An 18420-nucleotide genomic window follows, 5' to 3' on the forward strand; every position below is an offset into this window, starting at 1 on the left:
TTCCGCGGGTCCTCGGCCGTAAGACCAAGCGAGAAGGCCAGACGCCAGAGTTCACGCTAAATATGCATGTTGACTGCGGCATCGGGTCGAAGGATCCCGGCCCCGGCGCTCGCCAAGACGCTTGGGTATTTTAATTTCTGTGGCAATTAGACGGCGGTTAGTCGGCGCGGTCGATTCGTGCCGATCATTACCCGGCCTTTTCGGGCGGATTTGGTTGGTGGGAGATATATTTGAGTGACATGGGGTAGGGCTGTGGGATGGGATGCTATTTCGGTTTTATCGCAAGTTTTTGTCAAGATCTGCGAATGGAAGGTCCCACAGACTGGGCGTCAACGAAATTTGGCCGTGGAAAGAGGGAGACTGGATTTCGGAGCGGCTGCTCCTTGCATACGCGAACTAACGCTGTAGCCAAGGCCAGTCCCTGCACGTTGTAACGCCACTAGGAACGAAAGCGCCAGTCTGGTATTGCACCTGCATGGATGGCACCAAACGATATCGGCTGCGCCCGGGAAGCTGAGCGGACATAGCCTGGAGCAATGCCCCTTAAACGCCTGGCCGGATAGATATTGCACGGTTGATGTTGCACGCATGACGGGGGGGCTAGAGAGCCAATTGCGTGCCAGCCCAAAGGAATAAATAGACAAACAAGAAGTATTAAAAGATCCAAGTTGCAATCAAGTGCTAGGGCCAGTAAGCAAACCCCGCGGCCTCCAAATTACGGCGGTTCCAGGCTCTCTCCCCGCCAATGGCAACCAGGCTAGATGTCGATCCTTGTATGCTCTGTGTAGCTCTAAATGATCTGTGATTGGGGAGGGGGTGCCCTCTTTGACCCCATCAGGAGCAACATGCTCATTTGAAGCTGACGTCTTTCCACTTTTCTGCTTTGGTTTCCCCAACTTTTGTGCTCAGACATGTCACACTCCATCATGTGGAAACAACCAAAATATCGCTCTCGCAAGAGATTCCTACCCCTCGTTCTAGTCGTCATTCTTCTCTTGAACATCTATTTCCTATGGTTCAGCCCCATCGCCCACACGCCACTTCCCATCCGCCAGGGCAAACTCTGGCGAAACCTGCACGCCTTACTCGAGAAACATGCACCGCAGTGCTCGTCTCCCGACCTGCGCGGCGCCAGCGCAGGAACCCCCAGATTCGACGCAAACGACGAGTCCTCTCGACGAAACTACATTGTCAACTCCGATGACATTCAACAGCCGTTGCAGATCGCACACGACGGGTTCGTGCACGACATGCAGGAGCTAAAGTCCGACCGCGCATACAACCCGCGCACCAAAGGGATCGTCTCGGCAGCGGGAGGAACATACTTGCCCACGTTCCTGGTGACACTGCGCGTGCTGCGGCGGACAGAATCGAAATTACCCGTCGAGCTGTTCGTCAAGGATTACGCCGAGTACGAGCCGTATATCTGCGAGATCGTGCTCCCGCAACTGAACGCCAAATGCATCGTGCTGTCCGACGTCCTGTCGACTCTGGACGGGTCTCGATCCGAGTATCCGATCGAGCATTTCCAAATCAAGTCCTTCGCTATCTTGTTCTCCTCGTTTGAGAAGCTCATCTGGATGGACGCCGATATCCTCCCTCTTCACGACCCGGCCAAGCTGCTTAACTCCGAGCCCTTCTCCTCCGCCGGCCTCGTCACTTGGCCCGATTTCTGGTCCAACACCGCCTCGCCACTCTACTTCAATGTGTCTCGTCAGCCAGACCTTCCTCTTAACGCACGCCAAGCGACAGAGGCAGGAGTGTTTCTCGTTTCGAAAAAGACCCACTACATGACTCTCCTACTATCAGCTTACTACAACTACCACGGCCCTTCATACTACTACCCTCTCCTCGATCAAGGCGCCCCCGGCGAAGGCGACAAAGACACATTCATCCAAGCAGCGACCGCTCTGGGTGAGAAGTTCTACACCGTCAGCGAGCCAGTCGTGGACCTAGGGCACCCCGACCGCTGGAACCAGGGGATAATCGGCGCCGCGATGCTGCAGGCTGATCCGATGGAGGACTACGCGCTGACGCGGCGCGGGAAGTGGCGAGTCAAAGACCCAGAGGTCGCTAAAGCCGCTCGCGGCTTTTTTATCCATTCTTATAGCCCGGAGTTTAATGCTGGAGGGGACTTACTGGGAGAGAAGTCACGGAGTAAGGACGGGAATCCGACTCGGTTATGGACGGATTCTAAAGAGGCGCTGGAACGCTTCGGGTATGACGCTGAGAAGGTGGTTTGGGAGGAGGCGAAGACTGTGAGCTGTACGTTGGAACATGCGTTTGATGCGTGGAAGTCGAAGTCGGGACTTTGTGAAGGCGTTCAGAAGCACTGGGATGCCGTGTTTGAGGATGCGTCGGCAGAGCTTCCGAAGTTTACGACGGCCTGAGATATGAAATACTCGCAATTATGTTTTGTAAATAGTTGAGACAAGGCTGGTTCCTGTTTCTTTGCAAAGACGATTTATTTATGTCGGTATTTATTTTGTTCATATTTTTGTGATGCAGTATTTAAGCGCCCGCACCCATCAAACACAACTGACCTACTTTTTGAATGATGACATACTGAGGGGCATTTCTGAAATCAAACGAATGACTCTAGGTCTCTGTCAATGTCAATAGTCTTCAGATATTAGAAATACATAATTAAAACGCCAATAAATAAAAATGCCGCCAAAGATATCTAAGACATGACACATCAAACTCAAACTGCCAACAAACAAATCACCCCTGAAGCTCAGGCATATACTTCCTAGCCCCATACTCCGAGTTATCCAACTCTACCGGTGGTCCCCGAGCATTACGTGGAACAACGTAGGTCGGCGGCCCGGCCTTATTAGGATCATAATAAGGAGTCTCCATCGAAGTCAAATTAGCATCCTTTTTCGGACTCCGTCGACGGAATAGCCAGAACGCAAGAACACCAAGGATAGCAACACCGCCGACCGCAGCCCCAATACCGATACCCGCTTTCGCTCCCGTTGACAGGCCGCTTGACCCGGAGTCTCCTGTTGAAGTGACGTCTTGAGAGGGTTGAGCAGCACTGGAAGCGGAGCCCGTTGAACGCGTGGTATCGGATGAAGTCTGCTTTGGGGTGGGGGTAGGTTCGGACGAGGATTCGGTTGTGCTCGTAACGGGGACAAAGAGACTCAGGTCTGAGGCCTCGAGTTGGATAGTGATAGGCTGCGCCCACATGACGATCGGGCCTTGGACTTGCGTGCCTCTGTTGTTTTCTTTCGCTCGGGCTGAGACGATGGTCGAGCTGGATTCGTGAAGCTCGCTGGTGCAGCCGGCGTATGTGGCTGAGGGCAGGTTGCTGTAGTGCATGACGGAGGCAGTGTACGAGTAATCGCTTCGGGGATATCAGCGCCTGGCTAGACATGGGAAAGTATGGGCAGACTTACGATAAACAGCAAATAGCACTGGTAACGGGACCTTTGATTGCCACGTCTGCGGACGTGTATCCCATGGGACAATACCCAGGGCTGTATATTTGGCCAGGCGCCTTTCTGCCCTCCCCGGCGAAGCCGGACGGGAAGCACGAGCGCACGATGCTGTTGCAGTTTTGCATTATTAGTCCGCTAGGGGCGACGCTGTTGTATGAATACGGCTCGTATGTCCATGATGTAGCACAGTCTGTAGGGGGCGTGAATCGTGTTGTCATTGCCAGTGTTGAGATGGTCTGGGTGGGCGATGATTCTGTCATGGTCGCTGTTTCTGTCGAAAAAAGGGACACCGCCATCTTGAAAGACTAAGGATCTTCGCGGATCCAGGGCTCAGATGCAATGCAAAGGACGCAAGCATGAATAGGTTAGACAAGAATGCAGTCGAGATTGCAATCACAAAGAGCTTGTTTAGTGTTTATAGACGAAAGGGTGATCACATAGCGAGCGACACCGCTGTAAAGGGTGGCGGTTAATATGTATAGAGGCAGAGTTAGCCGCCAGAGGGTAGCAACAACGAGAACTCGGCTGCTCAGTCACGGTGGACTGAAAGGTCCGAGCCTTCTTTCTTGCTTATTATTAGAGGAGAAAGCCCTCGCCCCGGTTGAGTCCTCTTCCCATTGATCAGGGGTGACTTACCCGAAAGTAGCTTCTCATAGTCCGGCGCGTATCGACCAGGTACTGAGGGTTCGTCGTTTTGCCATTGGCCTGGACGAGGGAACCCGGTAGATTGGGACCAATTGCACTCGGAGGTTAATCGGGTCTGTCCTAGTATACCTGGTTAGGGGCCAGGTTTCGCCGACTGCATGTGCGAGGCTGGGCTGGACATATGAGGGGTGGCCATGGCCGCACTTCCCTTTGTCAAATTCTTTCGCCCCGACCTGCTCGCAACCAGCTCTGCAGTGACCCTTCCCAACGGTAAGACACAGCGCTTTCAATTATGCTATCAGTCATCCGGTAATCTTCAGAACCTTCCAACTGTTGGAATCTAACCAACGCCTCGGTAGTGCTTTTCTTCCTCGCGTCAGGCCGGGAATCCTGGCGTGACGCTTCACAATTAGGGCTTTCAAGTCATGCCCCAAGCATCATGTGATGGAACATAAGCATACGCAACGGCTAATGCACCGCAAGTAAATTATATCGGAAATGAGGCACAGACAGCCAAGAAATGAATTCAAATCAGTGGTTTCGGCGGATTACCTGCCATTTGGTGCTTAGTGGCGAATATCCCTGATGGCCTCCGACACTGAGCGATTTTCGGGTGAACCCCGGTACCCACTCGCAATAGCAAATTGGCCTAAGCCGGATGTTCCTGCTCCTGACTGGGTGCAGCCCGGTAGACTGTAATACTGTGGCGCCGGGGGACTCCTTTGATGTGCGTGGATTGTGCGACATTTGGAATGCGGTGTTCCCATCATTTTCATTATACATTAGGGTAGGCATGACTATGAACTGGCGAGTCAACGTGAAACCGGGAGTGCTCCTGAGGCGGAGCCTTATTTCCGGGATATTTCCCTACTTGTATTCTATTGGGCCTATTGGTATAGAATCGGCATGACCCCGGTGTTCAAATCCTGACAGGTCGAAAGCTGTGGACCAAATTCGGAGACAAACATACCATATCTGTAGTAAACGAGCCATCGGGGCCATCAGGTGCAGCTGCCGATCAATCCTCACGGCCCCCACAACTGGTGATCGTCGACGGAAATGATCCTTCTCAAACTGGGCTCATCAGTGGAGATTGATTCTGACGCTTGAACCTTGCTTTTCTCAACGAACGCCGTGCTCTATGAATGCATAAGTTCGTTTATTCCGAATACGCCCGAATCATAATCATCACTTGACTCCATATATACGCTATAAAATAATATACTATACAGAAACCCAAAAATAGAAATCTATGCCCCCAGCGGTGACGGTCGGAAATCTTCCCAGAACCTCCGTGTCTCCTCTACATAGCCTGTACTTTCTAGGGGTAACTCCCAATGCGCGCGATGCGACTCCGCGATATCCAAATACGGCCCGATCGTCGTATTCAGGTGATCGGGCGGCGTCCCTGGGAAATGCACCAGCAGATCTCCCGGGTGAATCTGGAGGTATTTCGGAGAATCCGGGTTCAGGCCCGATCCGTCCGGTTTGCCCATGTAGGCGTTGAACCACCGGAGGGGACAATACACCACAGAGCTGGAGAAGTAAGGGCTGCCATCCAACACGTTCTGCAATGCCGACTGGTCCGGCCAGTACAGGTCGACTTCGGGATGGAGTCGTGGGTAGGCGATCGCTGATGAGAGCAGCTCGACGGACCACGGATGCACCCGGATCGGAAAGACGCCGTTGTTCATTCCATTCCAGTCTTTGGTGAGGAGCATGTGGACGTCCTTGATGTGTGGTGGTGGGAGGAATATCTCTAGGGGGATGTTCGGGTTCATGAGAACTGTGTCGCCGTCCGCCCAGCTGGTTGATCTTTCGTTAATACTATGAAGGGAAGGGTAGCTGGGTACTTACAATAGCCACTGGAGACGCTTGTGCGGTGGCTTTTGGAGTTCCTCCAAAAGAGCTGACAAGAGGATGGCGTATTTATTCCACACACCATCGAGAATGGGCCTTCGCAGCACGATAAGAGGATATCCATGCCGCCGGCTGTGTTCACGATGCGTTTCAAGGCCTCGCTCATAAATTGAGTGGTTGCCGTATATCATTGAAACTTTCCCCACGACCGGCTGAGGTGGTTCAATCTCTTGTGCATGGTGGTTTGCTGTGCGGCGTTAGTCGTCACCAAGTTGAACCAACGACCGGGGTAGGTGTAGAGAAAATGACATACGGTATATAGAGAAGAGTCTAAGGAGCGAGAAAATGCCCAACAGGGCCAGAATTAGCGGCGCGGCCGCCTTTAGCCTCCTGCGGCGGTTGCGGACAGGATAACGAGCTTGCTTCATGGCGGGGGATGAACACTCGCCATCACTGGACCCAGATGGGAGCAGCTTTCCGAACGACGTAGCATCGATTTTCATACAGGGCAGATTTAAACAGAAGATAACAAGATTATGGGGAGAGCACCCTCGCTAGTTTTAAAAAATCGGGTGGTCCCTGGCCGGCCATAGCTGACATATTAGAGCCCGCGCCGATTCATACAAAGGCCTAATTGCGCCGTGGCCCAGTTTGGTCTCATCTTGGCGCATCATAGCTGATAGTCGCTAGCGTTGGGCTTGGAGGCAATAGACCATTAGCATCACCAGCCCTAGCAGGGGTCCCAGTGTCGCCCCACCGCTAGTGTATGGTAGATGTAATATTACCTGGCGACTCGATCCGAAGACTGGAGGTTTAGCCCCGTTTTTCTTTCTTTGATCAGGTCCGCAGCATGGCAAATCATAGAAACACACATGTTCCGGGGGTTGCCTGGGGTTGCTGTGTTGGGAGATTCGTTCGATTTGATGGCTGAAACGAGCGTCGATATCCCGCAGGATGCTCTATGCTGTGCTTATGAGAAATAGAAATGCGAGGTCACCGTGCCTTATCGCGCGGAGGGGCAGGGAATGCCCTCCTTCTGCCTCCTAGTCTTGGCCGGCGGCACCCCGAGGCCTCTCCGTCAAGATTCATTAACAAGAAAAGGTCCTGGGGGTTGTTGGAACCCTGTCGCTTCACGTGCCTGTATCCAGCCACTCCCAGGCCTCGATTATATTAAACTGCAGCAATTGTGCCTCCCACCCCCCTGAGTGATCAGTTGTCGGCGCTTGTTTGAGTGCAGATACACTCCCAAGGCTGCAGGTCTGCATCGCAGCGAGGCAGACAGGCATTCCCTACCCCCGACATCGTGATAAAAATAACAACCTTTTCTCCTGTTGAGGTCCCTGCACAGGGTCGCAAAATATGGCGCTTAAACACCCAACCAGCAAAATGCACGATGGTTCAGTCTCAGAAACACGCACTTAAGCCACCAATAAGCGTGGCGTGCTCAGTGGATCGAAGATAGACCCACAGTTGGGTGCAAATCCAGCATGTGGATTGGTTCGGTGAGAAATGAGAGGAGAAAAGACGACCAACCCTAGAGGCCGAATTAACACCATCCTACGCCGTCCATGTTCACGCCGACTCCACGCCCGGCGACCATCCGATCATTCCGAGAGTTCGTAGATTCAGATTTCCCCGTTAACAGAGCCGAGGGAATAACAAGACGAACACTAAGGCTGCAACGTTGAATTTCCCCTCTTCGGTTATTAATGATGACAATTAATCCGGACCCGCTGGATTTGTGGGCTGGCCCTGATGTAACAAAGACCAAAGTACCGGTAAGCTGAGACGGTGGAAATGGGTGTGATATTTGTACGGCGTCTTCGTTGACTTGTCTCTCCCTCGAGACACACGCCATCGAAATGATACTGGTGCCTGAATTGTGGGGCATCCACTTTCCTGACTGATGCCTGAGGCAGAAAGCGTCTGCGGACTCTGCGCTCCGCCGTAGACCATGTGACCCATCAAACACCATCACGTGGCTCAGGAGGTTCTTTCATCGGGATCGACAGTCTCAAAGAACGGCTGCAAACGACATGAAAGAATGATAGTGATATCACAAAGGGTACTACAAATATTCCCTCACTTTATTTGCATCTGCACTCCATGCTGATTGCTCTCTAGATGCAGCCAGCATGAAGCGCAAAGCAGAGGATGAACCGCTAGGATCGGAGACGCATCCTGCAAAACAACCTTTCCCAGAGCGGGATACCGTTCCACTTCCGCTGATTCAGGAAAACCTGTCCCTGCTAGAGCTCGAGACAAGGGGTCCGAAGATCAATCTCTTCTCGGGGCCCGAGGCAAGGTACCGCGGACAGGGGGGCCCGTGGAGCCCGACGGCAGCTAGGAATGCGACAAGGCTGGACGGGCATGTCCCCAACATTCCGATATCGATATCATCACTGTCGAGCACAAGGTCGTCTTCGCCGTCTCCGCAGAAGCAAAGAGGCTTCTTGAAACAAAATGACTCGACATATCGCACCAATACGCTGTTTCGCGCCAGCATCTTCATCGATGCGGAGATGCCGAGGCCAGTCCGAGAGCTGGTCAGTAGTGTGCTAGATGTTTCGAACTCTTCACCCATGGAGACCACGGATCTAGCATCGAAGCTTCAGCGCGAATCGATCGAGTTGGCGGCGTTGCAAGCTGGGAAAGCTGAATGGACGGAGATCTTCCATGATGTGATCAAGGACCTCAAGTCCCCGGACCTCCTGTCCGTCCGAAATAGAGGTGAACATCTCGTATGATACGCTATGCTGGCATGAGCTAATGATTTATTCTTAGATTGGCGTGGTGATGTCAAACCTGAAGTCCACCAGCCGGCCGACACAGTTCTCCCCGTGTGGGGAGAATCCGCGCCGGCTTCATCTTCGGGACAGCATTTAGGCGCGACATTCTCCTTAAGAAACTCTCGACCAGATGTTTCCGTAGGAATCGCCGATGCAGCGCTCGCATCCGTATTGCGGCCCGCCCGAGGCGACAATGCGCGATTCTTCCTAAATGACCTCCAAGACACCGAGGCCCTCATCAGCGACCCCGGTCTGGCCCGGTTGCATCTACGCTTCCCATTCTTTGTCATCGAAGCCAAATCAGGTGCCGCCGGCGGCAATCTGTACCAAGCACAGAACCAGTCGGCTGTCAGCGGAGCATCCGCGATAAACATCCTAAAAGGTGTAACCGAGCTTTACGAATTGGAGTACCCCAAGCGCCACGGTGGGAAGGAGGCGCATTCGACTGTTGACCTTCCCCTACTAGCCTTTTCCATGACTACTGAGGGCCCTGTTTGTGAGATCTGGGCCCATTTCTGGGACCCAACGAGGAAGGGATACTGCATGACTAATATGGGCATTTGGCGAACAACCAGTGAGGCTGGTGCTCGCGAGGTGGTTTCAAGAATTGCTCGTATCTTGAGATGGGGCTCTGGTGGCCTTAAACATGCCATCACCGAACGACTCGCCAATTTATACAAGATTTGGTCTTAAACACTGAGAGTTGTTATGACCGTTGAACCCATTCTTGTGGTCTAGAACAAGGGGACTTTCGATTGGCGGCATTGACACCGACCGTCCGAGGTGAAGGATGCCTCAGTCACGGATGCGAAGTTGACGCAGTCGCATCGCTTCCTTGGCTCCTAGAGGGGCCATTTGCATATCCAGTTTCTTGCGTCTCTCGGGCTGCTAGACGCGGATTTAGTCGCCCAGTCATAATGTCAACTTCGACATGCGACATGCAATAAACGGTCGTGGAATCATTATCTTCTTTCGGTTTTATATTTTTCGGCCATGGTTAGGCTCGGCTTTCTTTCTTTCTTTCTTTCTTCCTTTTTTTTGTCTCCTTGATACCCCTGTACCTTTGGGTGTGGTTTGTTTGGATTTTGCTTAAGCACTGCTATCTAGAACATTTATACCTTTGGTTATTAAGTTTATGACGATATATCTTCTTTCACATCATTCAAGGCCGGAATGGTCAACTTACCGAGCGCATTCCCATGCCTGGCAGAATATATCCAACATGATATGGAGTTGATTGAAGACGGAGGGACAGCATCATCATGGTATTTTGTCCCCCATGGTTTACTAAATACGGCAGAGAAACAAGAGATGATAGGAAGAACAGTAATCTGCTATTACCACGCAAGGGGCTTCCAACGTCGAATGATAATTTGCACCTATCGGCCGCTAGCCCGAACGCGACCTGAAAATGCTCTATCGGACGTCCTGACAAACTATATCACGTTTTCACGTTTCACTGCATGTGCTCAGCTCCATTCCTGATGAGAAACGTTTCCTACCCCCCAATCGCATGGGAGAATGCCCGACAGGTTTGATTTTGAGCCAGTCACTTTAAAATACCTGAAAGTCGACACCCCTTTCTCGACTACCCGCGCCGAGTGCCGTTCTTTCACCAGGAATAAAGCGAAGATAAGCGTTCGTTCGCCTTCCAGAAAGCGTCGCGGATTGATTTGGACCTCATGCAGGGGTGGTCGCGACTAGCTCTTTTATCGACATAAGTGGGTCGGCGATATCAGATTGTTTACTCTTATGTTGTCCCGCTATCGTCAGGGAAACTCGGCATCCCTTGCTAAGACCAGACTTGGGAGAGCAAGGCAAGCCGCTGGGCTCTAGGTCTAACGGCTTTACAACACAACTTCACCCACACATTGACAGAAACAGCTCTTTAACTTCCCCTCTCATGGGGATAGCCGAGGACTGCCTATAAAGTGGATTGGGATGCAGGAAGGGGTTCTTGCGAAAATGGAGAAAACCATACCAAGTGAGAAAGAGCAGTCTCCGGCATCAAAGACAGAATCGGAGCCGCATACCAGCTTCACCAAGTATCAGATTTATTACATCGCGTTCACGGCAGCATGGGCCGGTCTCTGTTCGCCGATCTCGAACAACATCTACTTGCCGGCTCTGAACAGTCTGGCTGAGGATCTGAACGTGTCAAGCTCGCTGATAAATCTGACCATCATGTCGTATATGGTATGCTACGTACTGCAATAGCCAGATCTACTACTGATATGATTAGATCTTCCAAGGCGTCGCGCCAATGTTCGTGGGCGACTTTGCGGATGTAGTCGGTCGTCGACCAGCCTATATATTCTGTTTCGTCCTCTACACCGCAGCCAACATCGGGCTGGCGTTGCAAAACAACTACGCAGCCCTGTTCATTCTTCGGTGCATGCAGAGCTCCGGCAGTAGCGCCACAGTCGCCCTCTCATCCGGCGTGGTCTCCGACATCGCGACGGCCGACAAGCGCGGCTCATACATCGGGTTCGTCACAGCCGGCACCGTCCTCGGACCCAGCATCGGCCCTGTCGTCGGCGGCCTCCTTTCCCAATACCTAGGCTGGCGCGCTATATTCTGGTTCCTAACCATCATGGGCGGTGTCTTCCTCGTGCAATTCCTCCTCTTCTTCCCAGAAACAAGCCGCCGCATCGTCGGGAACGGATCCCTCCCTCCCCAGAAATGGAACCTCTCAGCCATCGATTCCTTGAAAGCCCACAATTCCAAAGACCCATCACCCACCCCAGAACCGAACACAAACGCATCCTCCCGCCCGAAATTCCACAGCCCAAACCCCCTCCCCGCCCTACGCATCCTCTTCGAAAAAGACACCTCCCTGCTCCTCTTCATCAACGCGATCCTCTTTGCCGGATACTACGATCTCACCGCATCGATGCCGTACCTGCTCGCCCAAATCTACAACTACAACGACATGCAGGTCGGCCTGTGCTACATCCCCATCGGCGCGGGCTGCTTCATCGCCGCCTACCTAACAGGCTACCTCCAGGACTGGAATTTCCGACGCACCGCACACGCCCTGAACATCGAGCTCGTCGCCAACCGGCAGACCGATCTCACGACCTTCCCGATCGAACAGGCCCGCGTGCAGGTCATGGTCCCGCCGCTCGTGCTGGGCTGTCTAGCGGTGATCGGGTACGGCTGGGCCATGCACTATGAAATGCACGTGGCGGTACCACTCGTGATTCTGTTCTTCTGCGGCTTGCTGCTCAGCATCGCGTTTGATACTATTAAAACGTTGCTGGTGGATTATTATCCGGAGAAGGCGACGACGGCCACCGCGGCAAATAATCTCTGTCGGTGCTGGTTGGGGGCGGGTGCGACGGCGCTGATTGTGCCGATGATTGATGGCATGGGGAGGCAGTGGTGCTTTACATTTTTGGGGCTGGTTATGTTACTGGCGTCGGCGCCGGTGGTGGTTGTTTTGAAGTTTGGGCCGCGGTGGAGGGAGGAGAGGAGGTTGAGGGCTTTGGGTGCTGGATCTTGAGTTTGGTGTCGATGGACAGGATACTTATTATCGAGGGTGTATAAATCAGGCTGAGTAATACCGACCAATAAAGCATCCCCCGGATATCTCGTCCATCCCCTTCCCAAACCAGAAACTATCCAGAATCCCCATCGAAGCCGATGAGGTCACTCGTTTGTCCCTTGCATACGCAGATCCCATGACGTCATACATCGACTACACCTCGACAAAACCACACAACCCTGCACCACATCTACCTTCCCTCCAACCTCAATTCCCACATCCCCACCATGAAAACCAAGCCCTCAACCCCCGTAGTCCTCTACTGGCACCGCACCGACCTACGCCTGCACGACTCCCCAGCCCTCCACTCCGCCCTTCGCCTAAACCCCTCGATCTTCATCCCCATCTGGACCTGGGATCCGCACTACGTGTATCGCGCGCGCGTCGGCCCAAACCGATGGAACTTCCTCCTCCAATGCCAGAATGACCTCTCAGCATCATATACAAAGCTGAACCCGAAACAAAAGCTATGGGTTGTGCGAGAAGCGCCACACACGGTGCTCCCGAAGTTATGGAAAAGATGGGCGGTGACGCACTTGGTGTTTGAGAAGGACACGGATGCGTATGCGCGCGAACGAGACGAGACGGTTATGGAGTTGGCGAAGGAGGCAGGGGTGCAGGTTATTGTGGAGATGGGGAGGAATCTGTTCGATCCGGATGAGGTGGTGAAGAGGAATGGAGGGAAGCCGACGATGAGTATGAGTCAGATTGAGAAGGCGGTTGGGGGGATTAACTCTGGGAGACCTGGGGGTGTGGTTGAGACGCCGGAGAGGGTTCCGGATCCGTGGGATCAGGAGAGGATGGATTTGAGTGCGGTGGAGCAGGAGGGTGTTGACTCGACGGGGGATGTGAATCGGGAGTATCGGATGAAAGAGGACGCGCAGTATGTGAAGATCATGGGGCCCGGGGAGGACTTTGGCGTGCCGACGCTGGATGAGATTGGGATTGGTTCAGCGCAGGTGAGCACGCCGCATAAGGGGGGCGAGACGGAGGCGTTGAGGATCCTGGAGGGCTGTATACAGGACGAGGAGTATGTTGGGAGGTTCGAGAAGCCGAAGACATCGCCTGCGGCGTTCCAGCCGCAATCGACGACGCTGCTTTCTCCGCATCTACATTTCGGGAGTTTGTCGGTTCGCAAGTTCTGGTGGGATGTGCAGGGAGTTCTGGAGGATCGAGCCAAGCGGAAGAAGCCCAATGCGTCGATTCCCACGAATCTGCCAGGCCAGCTTCTCTTCCGGGATATGTACTTCGCTGCACAGGCTGCCATCGGGCACGCTTTCTCCAGAACGTACGGGAACAAGATCGTCAGGTTCATCGACTGGCACTTGCAATCGACAGACATCGCAACGTCGGGAAAGAAACAGCCAGGGGAGAAGACCTACACGGTGGACTCCGAGGAAGCAGAGATCTGGTTCCACCGATGGAAGGAGGGACGTACAGGCTTCCCATGGATCGACGCCTTAATGCGACAACTAAAGCAGGAGGGCTGGATCCATCATCTGGGCCGACACAGCGTTGCCTGTTTTCTCACCCGCGGAGGATGCTACGTGAGCTGGGAACGAGGAGCCGAAGTGTTCCAGGAATGGTTGATTGACCGTAAGTACCAGATGTGGTCTATGGAACGACCTATCTAATGATTCTAGACGAGGAGGCTTGCAACATCGGCAACTGGATGTGGCTTTCGTGCACAGCATTCTTCGCGCAGTTCTATCGATGTTATTCGCCCGTTGCATTCGGCAAGAAATGGGATCCGGAGGGTGAGCTGGTCCGGCATTACGTTCCTGAACTCGCCAAGTTTGACAAGAAGTATATTTATGAGCCTTGGAAGGCTCCAATCGCTGACCAGAAGAAATGGGGATGTCGGGTGACGGGCGACGGAAGTCAGTCCGAGAGTGATGGAATGAAAGCATATCCGAAGCCTATGTTCGATTTTGATGAACGAAGGCAGACTTGTCTGGATAGCATGAAGCATGCTTACGATGTGGGACTGCACGGAGATGATGCTCGTGTGAAGGATGGTTCATGGAGGGAGGACTTTGAGGGAGACGAGAATGAGCTAGGGAATGATGGTGAGGATGGCATGCAACAGGGAAGAAAAAAGAGACAGAAAAGATGAGCTACTCTCTGATAATAAGATCGAGGAAACGAGATGCTTTCCTGGATGTCTTCAAGACCAGCATGACAGATATACTTAGTAAACATTAATACATATACGATTTTACAGTAGAATACATCTCGTGATACCAAAGTTAGTAATAAAAGTAAATTGAGACAGTCATCAATCAAGTAACATAAAATTGAAATCAAGGCAACAGATCAGCGAGACTCGGAGTTGTGACCAAATCAAGACCCTGGGCCAACTCTTCTTCGTTGAACGTTCGCCCGTAAGAGGGAGAACGAACATTTTGAATTTCCGGAAAATCCTTAAGATCTTCCCAGCTACGCACCAGGGCAATGATGTTACGGTCACTATCCTCAAGGTGACCCAGCGTTAGGAATTTCAAATGCGGCATTTCCGTAGCGAGGAGATCCAATACAGGTTCCCATGATCCCCATGATGTTCCTAATGCCCATCGCCATGTTCCCACGTTGAAGAAAATACGAGAGAGCTCAAGGTGCTTTACACTCGGAATCTTCCTCAAAAGCTTCAAGAGCTCTGGTAGTTCGATTTCTTGATCGGATATTTTGAGATGTTCAAGGTCTGTGATGTTCTCCAGGCATTGCATCAGTTTGCTCAAGGTTGCGTTCGTTTGGTCAGGGTGCCATCCATAGTACAAGTTGAGCCTCAGTGTTCGGATATGTGATAGATCCTGTCGCGGTCTTAGGGCAAGCGGAATGATATATGCATCCGCCCCAGTGGTTAGACTTTTCAGGAAGTTGGTCCATCTGTATTCCAGCCGATGCGGTTCTGAATAGCTGATATGCCCCAAAAGCTTCTCCAAAGCCGTCATTGAAGCCGGGGAGCCGAAGTCCATAAACGGGGCAGACACGAGCGCCGGTAGAAGAGAGGTAGGATATGGTGAATCGATGTAGAGCTCGAAGTGATCCACAACGAGCCTCGCTTCTACCAATGCCGCCATGACAAGGTAGTAAGCACGAGCTACCTCTTCCCAGCGTCGAATAATGCCATCCTTGTAATCCCACTGGTTGCCTTTCATGACGATACCTAGGGTGCTCATCCCTCCCCAGAACGTTATCGTCCGGAGTGGCTTCAGAGCGCAGAATGCCTCGAGTACGTTGATAAAGAACTGCTTGTTAGCAGCGCGATCTTTCCCGTCATCCTGTATCAAGACCGGTTCATCAGTTGCCGACCACTCCATTGAACTCGCATCACAATCCGAGCTCTCAGTTTCGGAACCTTCCTGTAGACTAGCGGTGTCCTCCGGAACGGCGTCTTGGTCTGGCCTCGCAAGCACCCACGTTATGCTCTTCGAACTCCACCTCTTAATGGTATCCGACCGTTCTCTTGTGCTTCGCAAGTCCGGGCCCACCACGAACGTCAAGTTCTCGACCAGCTTTCCAAATTGTGAGTGAGTGGCCAACGCTTGAAACTCTTGTACGCCATGGCTTGTCAGCATTACTTTGTGATCGCGAAAGTGTCGCTCGAAATGGCGGCCGGAACATAAGTGGCTCACGGTTTTGCTAGTCAGTCTCAGTGCCTTGGTTGACTCCAAGTCCAGATGATCGAGAATCATCTCCCAAAGCTCGAGAGGAACTGATTCGCAGGACATTGTGTGTGTTTTGCAGTGTGTGGAAAACAAAGGTAATGGTGCAAGAAGACCTAGAATTGAATCTTAGGGTCCAAACAGGAGGCTAGGCGCTATTATATAGACTGAAATGCGTAGCTGGGCAGGAACAAGCCGAAAAGAGGACAGTGGAAAGGTGAAAATAAGGGTATGTGGTGGTGTTATAAAGGGAGTCTCCGGTCGACATGGCGGGTTGAATTTTCTCATTATTCATTGTGCTTTCAAGATATATCAAGCCAATGGAATTCATGGAAGGACAAATAAGGGAATATTCCAGATAAATAAGAAATGCCATACTTAGACTGATCGTATCTTGCCAGAAGAGGCCACGATCATCATCAGTCAATGACATTATTAACCCGTCTTTATCAAACTCAATCAAGACAAATGCTCATTCAAAACTCGATCCCGTACTTCTGCCAGTACCCTGAGGCCAGACAAATTGATGGGTCTGTAAAACCAGAAGATAATCTTCTTAAATCCTCCGGAAGAAATATATCTATAACAACTTTTAAACTAATCATGTCCAATTTACGCTCACAACATATAAATAGACTCCAACTGAACCAGTCAAGGCTACAAATATATCGACAAACCATCATTCTATGTACAAGCAAACCCCTAGAACTCACCCATCACCGCCATCAGCCAACCCCAACCCCAATTTAATCCCGTTCGACAACCCCAGCCGTCTCAGGGTATGCCTCGCCAGCTCTTTCTGCTCCCCACTCGCCTGCTCACACTGTGTAATACTCCAGATCGGCCACAGCAGCGCGAACTCCTGGATCGCCTTAAGACCTGTCCCCTCTTTACGCCTGCTCTGAAGACCAATATCATCTACGTCGCCTATGGCGAAGGGAATAGTATCGCAGATATCAGAGACCATGGTTGTTATAATATCGTTGGGGGATTCCAAGTTCATAGAATCTCGATCTTGGTCAAGATCAGGATAGGGGGGTGGTGGGGAGGACGAGGTATAAAACGGATCCAGCCGTTTATGAACCTCCACCAGACACCGCTGGAGGACGATTCGTGCGCCGCGATAGTAATTCCAGACCCCTGCGGCTGTTTGGTCTGGGTACATGAGCAGTGTTTTTCCACCGCCAGATTGCGATGCAATGCGTCGTGGCAGCCACTCATCCGGCATCCCCCTGTACCACTGGTTGAATTCAAGATCTAGTCGCTCGCCGGTCTCCAGTAACGAAGTCAGCGGCTCGCGAGGCAGGGAGGAGAACAGCTTCTGTGTCGCTGTGGCGCAGAATTTCCCAATCCGCGACACCCCGGCCATCATGGTATAGATTGGGTGGGGGATGGTCAAGAGGGCTAGAAGCCAGTCGAGGTCGATTTTAAGCGGATCGTTAAAGCCAAGGAATTGAATTGTCTGGTCATTAGCCCAATCTACTTATTAGACAGATACACGAGAGAGAGAGCATACCATCTGCGTAAACGCAAAATGAAACAACGACCTCGTGGCCGGGTCCTGCAATTGCTTTAATCCGCGCAGCTTCAACAAATACTGAATCCCCGTGATATGCGTACTGAGCAACCTATCCCGCTCGTTATTGATATCCTCGAAGATAATCAACATGACGATCGCGCCTAGGGTCTCGGTCTTCACAGCGTCGTCCACGCTGCCAAGCACACGATTCAGCTCCCGCAGCGCCAGGCCGTATTTCCGCCTCGCTTGGATGCCCAACGATGGCAGACGGGCTTTGTTCGCGAGAGCCGCAAACGCAGCGGCGTCCAGGGCTGCGCGGAGACACGATACGGGGGCATTTTCTCCTTCATCCTTCATGGTCTTGTTCGAGGTCAGATCCTGCTCCTGACACAGCAGATACAGCAACGGCACTGAGTCCAACGGCCCCGGACTCCCGTCCACCTCGGGTGGCATCGTATACTGCTCTCGGAAGAAACAATGGCTCTGCACCTCCCACGGCGTGTCCAGGTACCTCGGCACGGGCTTCTGCATGTCCTTCTGCATGCATCTATCCTGGACCCGGTCTAGGGGACTGCGCGGGGTCGGAGCTGCATGCGCGTCTGCGTCTGCGTCTGCGTCTGCAGGGGTCTCTGCCCCTTTCCCTGTCCCAGGTTCACTCGCCACTGCCAGACCCAAGGACTCCTTCGAACCTTTCTTCCGCCTACGCACCAAAGCCTCGACGCGGCGATTCTCGCTCCGGAAGATGATCGGGAACGAGAACCGCGTGTAGCCGGGACAGGGCTGGCCGTAGGATTGGCAGTTCAGGCAGGTGGGTTTGCGCTCGTCGCACTGGATTTGATTAGTGGATGTTGATTACTGGGGATTAGGATGGAGAGAGGTGTACTTTGATTTTGCGGCGTCGGCAGAGAGAGCAGCCGGTGCTGCGTTGGCGGCCGGAGATCATTGGGTT

At 52.5% G+C, this 18420-nt stretch overlaps 8 protein-coding genes across 8 annotated transcripts; 4 read left to right on the forward strand and 4 right to left on the reverse strand.

The window, feature by feature from the left end:
* Nucleotides 1-694: 694 nt before the first annotated feature.
* Nucleotides 695-2521, forward strand: P170DRAFT_437450 (alpha-mannosyltransferase). The gene has a single exon (XM_024849368.1). It carries the CDS (start codon nucleotides 912-914, stop codon nucleotides 2388-2390), a length of 1479 nt encoding a protein of 492 aa, XP_024702993.1. The 5' UTR covers nucleotides 695-911; the 3' UTR covers nucleotides 2391-2521.
* Nucleotides 2522-2724: 203 nt separating this feature from the next.
* Nucleotides 2725-3742, reverse strand: P170DRAFT_426923 (uncharacterized protein; the record flags this gene model as incomplete). Its single annotated transcript, XM_024847744.1, has 2 exons — nucleotides 2725-3352; nucleotides 3405-3742. The coding sequence occupies 2 exons, from the start codon at nucleotides 3740-3742 to the stop codon at nucleotides 2725-2727; spliced, it is 966 nt and encodes a 321-aa protein (XP_024702994.1).
* Nucleotides 3743-5206: 1464 nt separating this feature from the next.
* On the reverse strand, nucleotides 5207-6421 carry P170DRAFT_437452 (uncharacterized protein). The gene is made up of 3 exons (XM_024849369.1): nucleotides 6265-6421; nucleotides 5949-6198; nucleotides 5207-5897 (listed from the first exon to the last, which is right to left on the reverse strand). The coding sequence occupies exons 1-3, from the start codon at nucleotides 6377-6379 to the stop codon at nucleotides 5342-5344; spliced, it is 921 nt and encodes a 306-aa protein (XP_024702995.1). The 5' UTR covers nucleotides 6380-6421; the 3' UTR covers nucleotides 5207-5341.
* Nucleotides 6422-8086: 1665 nt separating this feature from the next.
* Nucleotides 8087-9433, forward strand: P170DRAFT_360518 (uncharacterized protein; the record flags this gene model as incomplete). The annotated part of the gene is made up of 2 exons (XM_024844416.1): nucleotides 8087-8681; nucleotides 8736-9433. 2 exons carry the CDS (start codon nucleotides 8087-8089, stop codon nucleotides 9431-9433), a joined length of 1293 nt encoding a protein of 430 aa, XP_024702996.1.
* A 1248-nt stretch (nucleotides 9434-10681) lies between these two features.
* On the forward strand, nucleotides 10682-12260 carry P170DRAFT_456483 (MFS transporter; the record flags this gene model as incomplete). Its single annotated transcript, XM_024851628.1, has 3 exons — nucleotides 10682-10724; nucleotides 10758-10936; nucleotides 10983-12260. 3 exons carry the CDS (start codon nucleotides 10682-10684, stop codon nucleotides 12243-12245), a joined length of 1485 nt encoding a protein of 494 aa, XP_024702997.1. The 3' UTR covers nucleotides 12246-12260.
* Nucleotides 12261-12514: 254 nt separating this feature from the next.
* On the forward strand, nucleotides 12515-14528 carry P170DRAFT_456485 (deoxyribodipyrimidine photo-lyase; the record flags this gene model as incomplete). The annotated part of the gene is made up of 3 exons (XM_024851629.1): nucleotides 12515-13883; nucleotides 13931-14356; nucleotides 14512-14528. 3 exons carry the CDS (start codon nucleotides 12515-12517, stop codon nucleotides 14526-14528), a joined length of 1812 nt encoding a protein of 603 aa, XP_024702998.1.
* A 62-nt stretch (nucleotides 14529-14590) lies between these two features.
* P170DRAFT_426928 (uncharacterized protein) lies at nucleotides 14591-16018 on the reverse strand (the record flags this gene model as incomplete). Its single annotated transcript, XM_024847745.1, has 1 exon — nucleotides 14591-16018. One exon carries the CDS (start codon nucleotides 16016-16018, stop codon nucleotides 14591-14593), a length of 1428 nt encoding a protein of 475 aa, XP_024702999.1.
* A 643-nt stretch (nucleotides 16019-16661) lies between these two features.
* Nucleotides 16662-18414, reverse strand: P170DRAFT_456487 (Zn(II)2Cys6 transcription factor domain-containing protein; the record flags this gene model as incomplete). The annotated part of the gene is made up of 3 exons (XM_024851630.1): nucleotides 16662-17414; nucleotides 17469-18299; nucleotides 18355-18414. 3 exons carry the CDS (start codon nucleotides 18412-18414, stop codon nucleotides 16662-16664), a joined length of 1644 nt encoding a protein of 547 aa, XP_024703000.1.
* Nucleotides 18415-18420: the final 6 nt, after the last annotated feature.

This window comes from Aspergillus steynii (assembly GCF_002849105.1).
Source record: "Aspergillus steynii IBT 23096 chromosome Unknown P170scaffold_5, whole genome shotgun sequence".
Classification (NCBI taxonomy): domain Eukaryota; kingdom Fungi; phylum Ascomycota; class Eurotiomycetes; order Eurotiales; family Aspergillaceae; genus Aspergillus; species Aspergillus steynii.

Excerpts from the sequence above, each read along its gene's own strand:
- P170DRAFT_437450 (XM_024849368.1), top strand. The coding sequence starts at position 912 with ATGTCACACTCCATCATGTGGAAACAACCAAAATATCGCTCTCGCAAG.
- P170DRAFT_437452 (XM_024849369.1), bottom strand. The coding sequence starts at position 6,379 with ATGAAGCAAGCTCGTTATCCTGTCCGCAACCGCCGCAGGAGGCTAAAG. Across the intron at positions 6,199-6,264 it reads TAGACTCTTCTCTATATACC|CAAACCACCATGCACAAGAG; the intron begins GTATGTCATTTT and ends AACGCCGCACAG. Across the intron at positions 5,898-5,948 it reads AAGCGTCTCCAGTGGCTATT|CTGGGCGGACGGCGACACAG; the intron begins GTAAGTACCCAG and ends AAGATCAACCAG.